At 47.4% G+C, this 13,843-nt stretch overlaps 1 protein-coding gene across 2 annotated transcripts in view; it reads right to left on the bottom strand.

Annotated features, from left to right (window-relative positions):
* Window positions 1–13,843, bottom strand: part of LOC139046681 (kelch-like protein 10) — a 35,862-nt gene that overhangs the window by 19,546 nt on the left and 2,473 nt on the right. For both annotated transcript variants that reach the window (XM_070521701.1, XM_070521702.1), the window contains exons 3-7: window positions 12,631–12,780; window positions 7,648–7,850; window positions 5,389–5,467; window positions 2,779–2,978; window positions 368–536 (exon numbers count right to left, since the gene is read on the bottom strand). In XM_070521701.1, the coding sequence (XP_070377802.1) occupies window positions 368–536; window positions 2,779–2,978; window positions 5,389–5,467; window positions 7,648–7,850; window positions 12,631–12,780 (801 nt within the window). The remainder of the gene's footprint in view (window positions 1–367; window positions 537–2,778; window positions 2,979–5,388; window positions 5,468–7,647; window positions 7,851–12,630; window positions 12,781–13,843) is intronic.

Below are 13,843 nucleotides of genomic sequence, written 5' to 3'. Positions count from 1 at the left end.
TGAGGAATATTCATGTCATATCTACTCAGCAATAATCCTAAGAATAGCACACCGTTTTCAAGACGTGTGACCTTAAAATGTGCTACTGATATAGTTCGAGACGACCTCACCTGGAACAAGGAGGCATTCTTTAGCAGAGATAGTGAGGATGGATATGTGGAGAGTGATGCTATAGCCATCGGATTTCAGCTAAGCGTACGTGCCTTCACTACTGCAGTGTGCCTCTACCGACGATATCCGCAAAAGAAAAAAAGAAGAAGAAGAAGAAAAACGCACGGAAAGAAACACCTGGTATGCGTAGATAAACTCTTTAAAGTTAGTGCTTAGCGTAATGGTAGAGTGGCTGCTCGAGATCAACGCAACTTGCCTGGAGAACGGCGACGCTGACGTAGCAGCGCGCATACGTCATGTTCGCCTTGGTGCTCCATCTGGCCCGAGAGAGGTCGAAGCAGACGACCGAGTGGTAGCAGTCGCGGCCATCGAAGCCGCCCACGAAGTAGATACACTGGTTGATCACTGCGGCGCCGTGGTACGCCCTGCAATGGACGTCGACAAAGAGCTGGTGCATCGGCGAGTATTTATTAAATGCGGTCATTTCTCCTCTGCGTACCCCTCAATCAATTTTCTAAACCTGGCTATCCTGCGTTGAAGCTCCATGACGTAATCTACGTGGTAGGCCGTTTGTCACTAGAGCTCCCCTACGTGGTCAACCCAGTAGGACAGCATGAAAAGTATTTCGCACGCGATATTATATGTGGCAGCACGTCTTTGCGTACTCCACATTTTGCGCCACTGTCCAGAAAGCTGCGTATGAAGGTATATATATATAAAAAAAAGAAACAGGCACCACCGCTGTGGTACCGGATCCCCGGCGATATATTGCAACCTTACTTAAAACATCTGAATTAACAAAACGGCTTCCACAGAACCCATTAGAAGTAGCATATCATAACATGCAAATACTCTTCATTATGAAACTGCACAGCGCACAACGAACGAGACGCAAGGCAAAGATAACATACAAAATACTCTTTCATGTCATCATTGCGACCAGTGTCGTGTAAGGAATGTGAGGCAGTATGAGATATCCACAATACCGGAACTGCCTTCAACCTCAGGACTACCACTGGAAGCATGGGGTAAGTGTAAACGATCACGTATTCCCAAGGAGGTATTACAATCCAAAGTACAAAATTGCAATCGATATACTGTTATTTGGAGTACGCAGTGCCCTCCTCGCTTTATGGAGCAGTTAATAATCAGCGAGCGCCACAGCTGCCATACTCGAGATTTTATAAAATATAATCATGAATAATTTCATCATGGGACTTAACGCTGAAGTACTATCGCACCGTCACACGACATGCTGGCGGCAGCCAGTGTAACGAATGTTGCAGAAGTACAAGATAGTCACAATTACGGAAGTGCGCTTAGCCCTAACAATGGCAGGCGACGCCGACGCTCATTGAACGAGAGAATTTGCCCTTTTTTTTTTGAGGGGGGGGGGAGGCAATATCATCGCAGAAGGCGTCATGGTGCCATTTATTACGGACGAAACAAGCGAGCACGAGATGAATCCACAAATGACTGCTTCCAGCATTTAGGTATTATATTGAATACTACTTCCGGCTGACCTGAAAGGATGCCGCTTCGTGCATGCCTACCTTGCTAAAAACAAAAGCAAGAGATAACATGGAGGCAACTCCAAGCGGGGGTGATCAGCAACCCTTACATTCTGAAGAGATGGCACGATAGCATTGAGGACATGAATTGCAAACACTGCGGGGCAAAGGCGGACATGATCCACATAATATGGACAAGTCCTAGATAAAATAAACCGGATAAGGATAGACAGTCCTGGGAGACTTTATTGACCAGCTCGAAGGAAGATGACCAAAGAGAAGTCATCCGCATGGCCCTGGACACCGCTGAGCTCCAAGGAGCATCAGCCAGCTGAAAGGGGAGGAGCAAGCCGAAGAGACAGGAAGACTCTTGACTCCTCGGGGTTCTTTCTGCGGTTGCAAATAAACGTTATTTCTCTCTCTCTCTTTTCGGGATAGCAGGTTTATGTCTTCGCGGTTTCATACAGCATCTCTTTCTTGAGGCCCGGTATTGTGGCACCAACCATGTACGCGAGAAATCATGGCTGCTGCTTGAACACTGACAGCGCAGCTCACGTCAACACGAAGCACGCACAAGCACAAGCAGACGACACTTCCTGTGTGCCAGAAGTGCTTGAGTCTAGTGATTAATTTTCCTTCTGCATTCTCTTTATGTTGCTTTCTTCTTTATAGAAATAAATTAACTGACATCCCAACTATTACGAACATTTGTTAACCGCAAAGTTGAAAAAATTATCGATGACTCGCCTTGCGCAGCCAGTCGGATAGCTCGCCCTACTGGCGTCATATGGTCACCTCGCACCACTTGTTCAGGGGCAACTAAAAACTCAGGGGAGTGGCGTGCTGCAATCGGTAGCGATGTACATTTATAACCTTATAATAAATTACACACTTTACGTGGAGCGCTTAAATGCGTCACTTAATGATCAGAAAGGTCAACCCTAACGACTCAACACATTTGCACAAAATCGTCAAAATCATTCCAGGGTCGCTTTCATGAATGTAGACGTCTTAGCCGGTGGCGACTGTTGCTAACACGTTTTCTTGCCCTGCCGACTGTGCAAGGTCCCTTACTGACCCGAACTGAAAACATTTTTATCGACACAACTACCTGTGACAATGTCGTAACGCGTGCGGCAACGAGTGGATGCGTTACCTGGGCATGGTGTTCTGCTTGTCCATCATCCGCCACTTGGTGGCGCGGCAGTTGTAAGTGAGCATGTCAGTAGTAGGGCCCGATGTCCAGCCGCCGAAAAGGAACAAGATGTCCTTGGGCGTGCGAGGCGTGAGCCACAGCTTCGGGGACAGGTCAATGCCGGCAACTCTGCCAGTGGCCATGGACGGCTGGGACAGCGTCTGCATGGAGAACACACGTATTAAGCTGGCGCCCGGTTAACAGAACGTGCCGGTTTGGGGGAAAGGAGACAAGCGCTAAAACAATGCTCGAGGAATATCATACAGCTACACCATGCGCGTGTACGTATTACTTCTCACAACATACAGGGTTACGGGAGACGTAGACGCAAGCAGTTGCGTTAGTGGCTCCATTGAGTGGTGGAGGGTTTAGCCAGCAATGGCCCACAGTCGTTATTGCAGGGACCAATCATATTTTACAGGTGTTGTGTAAAGCATCGGCAGCGACGCTAAGGTGCATTTTTTTATTTCCTTCTAATAGAACACGCATGTAACGCAGAAATGTTTCTAACTCGTTGTGCATCGACAAAGCGTCCTAAGGCTCCGCTACTAACGTTTTGACTGCCGTCTACGGCCGTATACGAACACGTTCTGTTAACTGTAGTGCGTCGAAGGTAAAGCATTCTGTTGGAAAGTAACTGAGTCAACGGAGTCATTTTTGTGTGCCAGTGTACTCACTGCTATTTATAAAATATCGGAACACAGTAAACGTCGTCTGCAGCGGATTAGCAACATTATGCGATGAGTTGCTCAACCACAAAGCATCAGAGACATGGACCACTAGGTATGCGGCAGTAGGTATGTGCCCGAGCATGACAACTCGAGCGTCCGGGTATGCGAAAATGGGGCATGGGTTACTGAGCATTTTTTCCACGTTACTGGCGAACGTCACAGGAAGAGCATGAACCACTGTGTGTGTGCCTTAATAAACAAACACTGCATTGCATCTGCATCACTAGCTTTACATTTGCGTAAAATTACATTGCGTTTGCGTCATTTCGTACGAGCTTTTTCATCGTTAGTGATACTTTTGCATGACATGTGCTTTAACATTTGCGAAAGAATCACATAAAGCTTGATAAGAGTTATAAATTAGCATGGGATCCGCATTTTCACGATGTTCTAGTAAGGAGAAAAGAAGAAGGCTATTATACGTTTGTAATTATGCAGTTTCCGGCGCCTTTACACGAGCAAATGAGCAGCAGACAGACCATCACTGCAATAATAGTTTTGTGCGCTGTGATTTAACATAACGTCGCAAGATGGCGACAGTAGCACTTCAGCTCGCATATACGCAGCAGCAGCAGGACCACGGAGACGGTGCCGCATTCTGCGGAGACGGCCGTCTTCCCGAGACGGCAAGTTTTGTGGGATGATGATGATGATGATGAGAAACGTTTATTTGCTCTATTTTGCCGTGATTTTTGCGGCTTCAGATGGAGTCTTCCATCTTCTCTCCAGGGTCGGTTCCCCTAGTCCAGGGCTCCGCTGAGGGTAGCTACCCTGCGTGCACGCCTTACTAGTCCTTGTTGGACTTTCAGGATGTCGCTGGATAGCATCCTCTTCCATTGTTCCGCGCTCGGGTTTTTTATTATGGCTAGCCCTTCTGTTTTATGGCAAGCCCATGTGGTATGGTATAGGGTTGGTTTGTCTCCACACCATGGGCACTTGCTCTCGTACTGCGTGGGGTAGATCTTTTGTGGGAAACATGGATGGTTGCATAGCTCGCCAATGATCAGTCTTTCTGGCTTCATTTACTTTTATTTTGCTTTATTTATATGCTGCGATAAGCCCAAGGAGTGTCACTTTTCTTTCTAGATTTTGTAATAACTTCACAGGAACGTAAATGTAATCACTTTAGTATAAGCAGGCGTGTTCGTAACGACGCCCGGCGGCTTTGTGGATTTCACGGGTAATACGAAATTCTAGCGCAAAGTCTGCATACCGCGTCCGTGAATGTGGTCTAAAAGAGCTCAACTACATTGTCAACACAGCATGCGCCAACATCCCTTTCACAGAGCATGTATTATCTTCTCATTTCGCGCGAAGGCCATTCGTAGCTTTCCCTAATCTCTAAATATCCTACTGCCGATAATGGTACATGTACATGCTGTAACACGTCGTTTATTTCTGCTGGCCGAACACACAGCATGCCTCAACTCTTAATCTTATTATTATTAATTAACTCTTAATCTTAACACCGCGATAAACACTTCGCCAACTGCATGTTGAATGCATTCGCGGACAGCGATATGTTGTTCAACCACAAATCAAGCCATCGAGCGCCCACTGCACACACACACACACACACACACACACACACACACACACACACACACACACACACACACACACACACACACACACACACACACACACACACACACACACACGCACGCACGCACACACACACACACGCACACACACACACACACACGCACGCACGCACGCACGCACGCACACACACACGCACGCACGCACGCACACACTCACACACGCACGCACGCACGCACACGCACACACACACACACACACACGCACGCACGCACACACACACAAAACAGCGCCTGACCTGGTGAATCACGCTCAGCACCTTCAGGCTGTCTTCATCACCCTGGACTTGCGGGTTGGTGATGACTTTCTCGAAGTCCCTGCAACAAATCGTAAACTATGCGGTGGAAAGTGAAGCGGCGCGAAGCGTATCGAAGCAACAGGAGACCCGGTCTCTCTGCGTGACGCACTACTGCGACCACTAATTTCTGGCACGATTCTTCCGCGTGGCACCTAGAAATATAACACGCGAAAAGAAAGCGCAAATATGTCGCCAGCACCTCGAGAACCAGTTCAGAAAGTCTGGCGAAATCGAAGGGACCTGTTACCAAAGTAGTCTAGACCGTCATGGGATAATTAACTTCAAGATCCCTACAAAAGCCGCTTTCAAAAAAAAAAAACTGAATAGCACATGTATAGGGCTAGCTATAATCAGCGTTACGTCGGTCAACTTTTTCTTGTTGACTTGCACACCACGCACTGTTCCAAAGTTTCAGCAGTTAATTGATACCAAAGGCAAACCCCTTCAATACAATGCACATCAACAGTGAAGCTGCTACATGGTTTCAGCAACAATAACATATCATATCTTCGCGAACCCCTTGCTATGCGGGCATGCTTACTACAGCTAAAGGTCTCGTCAGCTTGTTATCTGGTAGACCAACATGTGCAAAGAACGTCTTCAGCTTCAAGTGTCACATAAAAACAACCTACAACTTCCGCTAGTGAATACAACGTCTAAAGCCACGCCGAAACCTATACCGGGCCTCACCTTATAGCGGGCCTCACCTTGCACCGGCACGTGTTGAAGCCGACAGCTTCGACACGTCCACGTTTTACACGAACGACGCAACAGCAAGTGCCGCGTTTTCTAGCCCACTCATGCGATGCAAACCGTACATTTAGGGAACGTATCATAATGCGCAAGCTCAACTTACAAAAGGAGGCAAGGTGTATGTCTGATGCCCGTGCGGTTTTCTGGGTACTTTGGTAAAGCCTTGAAACTTGCTAACTTGCGTCCTTTAGAACGGCTTTCTTTCGAGACACGTTTCTTCACGAAAACAACAACAACAACAACAACAACAAGAAAAGCATCTACAGCCTTCCTTCTGTTTCCACCCCGCAGCACTGCCACGCAGTGGTCATCACATCAACCAAAAAAGAAGAATAAAAACACTCTCCTATACATGCGCATTTTTCTAAAATGCTAAAACGCCTCGGATGCGATATAGAGCTCCTTCGTGGCACTTCTCTCCTCGACTTTGCAAGAGCCACGAGGCTTCTTCATACCTTGCTGGTGAAGCAGCGCACTGACACGGACGCAGTGAAGACACACAAGAAAAGACGGCACTCGCGAGTGTCGTCTTTTCTTGTGTGTCTTCAGTAGTCTTCATCAGGTAGCGCTGCCATCTGATTGCGCTACCGTCGTCATCGGTCATAATGCTGCTCACACTTTGGTAGTGAGGGTATATACAAGAGAATCCGGCGAATTCTAATCATGTCTTACCGGCGAATCACGATAGACAGAAAAAAGCGCCGATGCTTTTAATACCTTGAAGGAATGGGCAAAACTTTTACATTCTAAGTTCCAAAATTCAAATGGTTAATTCCCTTGTTTTTATCGACCTAATTTAATCATCCGATTCATGGTCGATCCCCCACAGTGGGTATGCGGCACAACTACTCATATAAACATCAACGATGACGACCTGCATTCGTTGTCGCTGCTTGTGGCTGTCGTAAACTTGTATATCGTCATAATCATCACCAGCAGCAGCAGCCTATATTTATGTCCACTGCCAGGACGAAGGCCTCTCCTTGCGATCTCCAATTACCCCAGTCCTGCGCCAACTGATGCCAACTGGCGCCTGCGAAATTTCTCATTTCCTCAACCCCCCTATAGTTTTCTGCCGTCCTCAATTGCGCTTGCCTTTCTCTCGTAGATCGTAGTAATTTATAAATGCACGCTATTCCCGTGACAATGTATTCAGGTTGTCCACTCTGAGTCTATCAAAAGATGAAGCGCCGACAGAGACAGCACAAGGCCACAAAGACAGGAAGCGCCTTGTCCTGTCTTTGTTCTTTCTTAGCCTGCTGTCTCCGTTGGCGCTTCATCCTTTGAAAGCCATGAACCAACTAGCCCCAATATGTGTTCTGCAATTCGGAGTTCATGAGTTGAAACTAAATTCCATAGGCGACGACAAAGTCGACGCAACGCGAAGCCGTCGCTTTCTATTATAGATGCGCGGATGACGTCGAGAACTTGAGAGGGTGGACTCACGTGACGGAAAAGCGTGTGAATCGAACGAGCGGCAGGAACTTGGCGAGGTAGGCCTTCCTCCCCTCCGCGTCGGCGGAGATCCACTTGAGTAGGGCAGGGAAGGTGTCGTCCACCTCTTTGGGAGCGTACAGCCGGTTGTCTTCCAGGATGGTACGCATCTCCTCTGGCGTCAGGGCCTGGAACTGGGCGCTGTCCTTCCACACCTGCGTCACGTGTACAGGTAGCCCTTCCACTGTTTACGAATGAGACGAAGACATCCGGTTCCGCCTTTTGACGTCATCACCAAGAGCCGCAGCATTAGCAGCAGATGACAGTTTCCTGTAGATAAGTTGCCAGAGGGAGCTAGCGCTGTGGTCGTTGAGCAACCGCGGATATGACGCGCAGTACATGAATTTCTCGACATCGTTACAGTGCAAATGTTACGAAGAGGAAGCCCGACGCACACACGTATATATAACTATTTACACAGGAAAAAGTTAGTCGTAAACGCGCAGGCTGGTTCCAGTAGACAGTCAACCACTTCCTCTTCCGTCTCCCTCCTGCGCGTACGGTCCCGTCCAAATGCACCGTAAGAATACCTTCGTGTTTGTCTATTCAGATGTTCTCGTGGCAGGAATTGTTATACTTTATCTCTCTGAAGTTTCAAGCAACCATTGTAAATGACGGAGTCTTTCCCGGCGAGTTGCCCTCCCCCTTTTTTTTCTGTATGTATATATACTCCCCAACTCTCCCACTTTGCAGGGAGTCTCCTAAGTTCCAACCAATGTTATTTATTGTCCGAACACGGCCTCAAATCGCCCCAAAAGGCTGCCCCGACCACATCTGCCCTCCCCGCAAGAGAACAAAAAACCGCGTCATGCAGCACAGCCGCATCGTAATGGTCATCTTGCGCTAGTTAGTTATCCAAAATTAGATTTAAGTGCAAACCATCTGTGCATAGGCAGTGTAGGCCTAACTCAGTTCACTTCTAATCGGGACATGCGTTAAAGAATGCACGTGCAGCAAAGGTCTAGTAAACGTTGCTTAATTGCCGACTCCACTAAGCCAGCTTCGCCGCTATGCAGCTGTGTTATGTGGCGAGACATATTAAGAGTGGAAGAGGACCATTGTCACATGATATAGCACGCGTTTCCTAATTATACATGCAGGCGCCGTCTCCGGTCACGGTATGAGCACCGAGACGTCTAATAACTGTACCAGCAGCCATTTCGTACTGCCTCCAGCGTTGCTGGGGCCCAGAAAGAAAAGAGCTATTTTTTTTCTTTTGTCGTGACTAATATTCTGATGATGATCACTGAGGACAAAAGATTTGGAAGGCTATTAAACCTATAGTTCACATCGATCAAACGTCGCTCCTACGCGACTCTTGCAACAAATTGTATGGTTTTATACACCACACTCTCACCTCCAACTCGCCCACCAGCAAGACTGTTTTTCGCTGACTTCAACTATAGAGATTGACCACTATCTCTTCTTTTTTTCCCATAACCACTGCAGGGACCATCTTCCTTTGAATGAACAGACAGTTCTAGAGCACCATCCCGACCGATCATCAGCTCAGAAGGCAGTGAAAGCACTTTTGTGTAGCGGCTTTGACTCATTGACTGTCTGCGCACGTCTCTCTCTCTCTCTCTCTTTATATATATATATATATATATATATATATATATATATATATATATATATATATATATATATATATATACATATATATATATATATATATATATATATATATATATATATATATATATATATATATATATATATATATATATATATATATATATACCGTATTTTCCGGTGTATAAGACGCACCCTTGTATAAGACGCACTCGCCATATATGAAGGCTCTCATTGAAAAAGTTGGTATATAAGACGCACCCGTGTATAAGACGCACCCCAATTTACCCACTTAGGCTAGTCAGGGTTAATTAAACACGCTTGATCGACCATCGCGAAATGAACCATGGGTGGACTCATCTGATCGCATAAAAGCTCCGTAGAGCTAAATAAAGTTATCCTACCCACCTACCTACCTATCTGTGAGAAGTTCTTGGTTTGTGGTTTATGGGGTTTAACGTCCCAAAGCGACTCAGGCTATGAGAGACGCCGTAGTGAAAAGCCCCGGAAATTTCGACCACCTGAGGTTCTTTAACGGGCACTGACATCGCACAGTACACGGGCCTCAAGAATTTCTCCTTCAAAGAAATTCTAGCCGCCGCGGCCGGGATTGAACCCGCGTCGTTTGGGTCAGCAGTCGAGCACCATAACCACTGAGCCACCGCGGCGGCCTGTGAGAAGTTCTTAAGCAACGCTAAGTGATCGCAAAAGGCAACACTCACGCCATACCCGCCCACGTTTTAGCAAAAAAGAAAAAAAAATACGACGAAAGAACTCTCCCATATGTCCATAACAACATTTTATTTTTACTTAAAACCATCGAAGTCTTCATCTTCGGATGCGCTCTCAAAAAGCTCGCCCATTTCTGGAGGCAACGCGGCTGAAGCATTCCCTTCATACTCAGAACCGCTGGTCTGATTGTCGTCGTGCTCGGTTGGCGATGAAGCTAGCAGGCCAGCCTTCCGGAACCCTGCAGTTATGGTTGCCACTCTAACAGCACTCCAGGCCTCATGGACCCACTTCGCAACTTCGCTGTAACAAGCGCGCCTCATGCGTCCAGTTGCGGTGTAGCTGTGCTCGCCTTCCGTCATCCACGCCTCCCAAATACGTCGCAAAATAGCTTTAAAGCTGCGGTTGACGGAAATATCCAAAGGCTGTAGAACCTTCGTCAAACCACCGGGTATTATTGTAGGGGTACAGTTCTTCGCCTTGATTTGCCTCAGTGTCAAGTCAGTAATGTGCGCCCGCATGCTATCCATAACCAGAAGGCCTTTCCGGGAGTGAAAAAATCCATCCGGGCGCTTCGAAAAGCACTTTTCGAGCCAAACTCCCATCATTTGCTCATCCATCCAGCCCTTCTGGTGAGTTGTGACAATAACACCAGGCGGAAAGCTTTCTTTGGCATCGTTTTCCTTTTAAAAATTATCATCGGCGGCAGCTTTGTTCCGTCAGCACAGCACGCAAGTACGACAGTGAAGTGAGACTTTTCGTGCCCAGTTGTTCGTACTGTGACAGTCTTATCACCTTTCTGAGCGACACTTTTTGACATAGGGATGTCAAATGTTAGAGGCACTTCGTCCATGTTTACGATGTGGCTGTCGATGATGTTATTCTTTTCGACTTCCTTCTTCACAAATTCATGGAACTTCTCCACTTTCTCTCCGAAATCGTCTGGTAGTTGTTGAGACATTGTCGTTCGCGCTCTTATTGACAAGGCTTTACGCTGCATAAATCTATAGCACCATGACGGCCCACCAACAAAATCAGCGGCACCGATTTCACTCGCCAAAGTGCGTGCTTTCAAGCGCAACTGCACGGTTGACAGAGCCCTACCTTGAGCCCGTTGTTCAAGAGACCACTTGAGGAGCCGGTCTTCAAGTTCAGGCCACCGCGCCTTCTTCCCGCGGTCAGCCTTCTTTCCGCTCTTCATCGCCTGCAGTTTGGCGGACGACTGTCGCCACGTCCGAATCATCTTCTCGGTGACGTCGAAATGGCGGCCCGCAGCCCGATTTCCGTTTTCGGTAGCATACTCGACCGCAGATAATTTGAACTTTGCGGTGTAGCTCTTGCGCAACTTCGGTGGCATACTGTAGTAAGACCGAGCACGACAGGTGTAGGTAGTGGAAAACACACGCCGAAGTCACCAACACAGACGTAATACGTACACGGTTGCGAAGTTGCAAAGAATGACTAAAAAAGAACGCCGGCTTGGCTTGTCTTGACAATGTCGAGAAGCGCGACTGTCGCCATCTTTGGGAATTTCACATTACTTTTGCTTGCGCCTCCGAAACGACCGCGTGTTTGCGATTCTGGAAGTCGTCATCCCCGCCGTTTCATGATAAAGTTCACCTAAAAAAAGTTGCGCACGGCGGTCCCCGTATTGAAGTATTAACCGTGCTACTACCGCATCATTGGTAGTGATATTTTTTCGGTGAAAAAAGCTTGAGCATGAACCTGAGTAATTTCTGAACCCGCAAAAAAAAACGAAAAATTCGCATATAAGACGCACCCTTGTATAGGACGCACCAGCAAGATTTTTGGAAAAAAACCGCGTCTTATACACCGGAAAATACGGTATATATATATATATATATATATAGTCTCACCATGGTAAGGACGACACGACAGCGGCCTCCATGGCGTGTGGTCATCCTCGCGTTTATTCGGGAAGGCGAAGGCTGATAATCATTGAGAGTACATAGCGACTAGCCCGTCCGAAAAGCGAATGTGCGTTCTCCATCGGCATATTCGTTTGCTCGGGAACTCATTTTACTGGAATTCATTCGGATCGCCCCGTTCTACCTCACGGAGCTCGGAGGCGCTCTCACTTTCGAGCTGGGAGCGCGACCGAGATCCGGCGCAATCGGTATGCTCATGGACACACCCGTTGCTCTGGGAGCATTTAGGACGTAAGGATAGGGAAGGCTTTTATCTGGATCCGATCTCGGGAGCGCTGCGTATCACGGTAAACCGAGTCGGAGTGCTGTAAGAAACAGTCGAGGGTACCATTTACAGTCGAACGCCTTTATAACGAAGTGCTTGGGGCCTCCGAAATCCCTCGTGATGCAGGTCTCCTCACCGGAAAGGTCGCTCACCGCACAGCTCGCAATAGAACCGGGAAGTAATTATTTCTTCATTGCATAGCTCATTTCGTTGTAAAGGTGTTCGCTTTAGAGGCGCTCGACTGTATCTGATGCTCGCGACCGGAACTATGTGATACGCACGACGCTGATAGCACTCGAGGTTGCGCGATGATGACGCTGCATGCACGCAGAGAAAAAAACTTTCTGCGTGCATGAGAAATGCGAGTTGCTGCATTTACATGGCATTATTTTGTTCAAAATGACCAAAGTTTCGTACCTCGTTGAAGTTCCGAACCAGATATCGAAAAGCTTCTTTGGCGAGCTTCCCGTACCCGCAGCTGGAGGCCAGGCGGTAAGTGTCGATGCAGCTCTCCGGTTCAAGATGCCGATTGAGGACGTTTAGGCAGTGATCCCGCAGTCGGTATAACTGCGTTGTCAAAATCATATCGAATCATATTGTGTTATGACTCTGCTAAACTTCGGGGAAACTTCGCATAGCGCAAACTGTCAAAGTCTCCGGTCACAAAAATAGGCGACACCGTCCATCAGCACAGTGCTCTTTGCTGACAAATGAGAGGAGGGCTACACACCGATAGATGCGCTGCTCGTGTGCGTACCTTATAACTGAGTCGGTTCAAATTATTCTATTTGACTCGAGTTGATTCGGCAGGTTTAACGTTCGGAATAAACACCTCGGTTGCTTGAGCCAGCGTAGTTGACGGTCTCAGGGTGCTTTTTAACGTGCAGCCGATATACGCACACCAGAGAGAGAGAAAGAGAGAGAGAGGGATAGATAGATAGATAGATAGATAGATAGATAGATAGATAGATAGATAGATAGATAGATAGATAGATAGATAGATAGATAGATAGATAGATAGATAGATAGATAGATAGATAGATAGATAGATAGATAGATAGATAGATAGATAGATAGATAGATAGATAGATAGATAGATAGATAGATAGATAGATAGATAGATAGATAGATAGATAGATAGATAGATAGATAGATAGAGAGAGAGAGGGGGGACATAAGGGGAAAGCCAGGGAGGTTGACCAGGCTGAACCCTGTAGGCAACCCTGTACTGGGGAAGGGAGAAAGGGGATTGAAAGAGGAAAAGGAAGAGAGAAGTTCACAGTGAGCACTGTTGCACACACAAGCGTTCATCGCTGAGTTAGTCACAGGCGCTCAGACATGCTGGTGCATTCGCGGGTATAGTTCCCGGCCGCCACAGCTGGGCTTCCTAAGAGTTAACAACGATTACCTTCCGCTGGATTGGCATACACGCCCTTTCCTCGAGAGACATTAGATTAGCAGTTTCGCCCGAAGGCGAAGCATTGAAAGCGAAAGCAAGGATTAGCGTTACGCTGAAGGCGTCTCAGTACGATGGCGCGATGAGACGCGCCGCCAGGGGTGTTGCAGACATCGCACTTTGGCGGTGCACGAGATGAGGCGGAAGGAAATATATCGAGCGTGGCAGTTGCAC

The sequence above is a fragment of the Dermacentor albipictus genome, chromosome 7, assembly GCF_038994185.2.
Source record: "Dermacentor albipictus isolate Rhodes 1998 colony chromosome 7, USDA_Dalb.pri_finalv2, whole genome shotgun sequence".
Taxonomy (NCBI): Eukaryota; Metazoa; Arthropoda; class Arachnida; order Ixodida; family Ixodidae; genus Dermacentor; species Dermacentor albipictus.
Note: the sequence above shows the minus strand (reverse complement) of the source record. Positions and strands in the feature narration are given on the sequence as shown.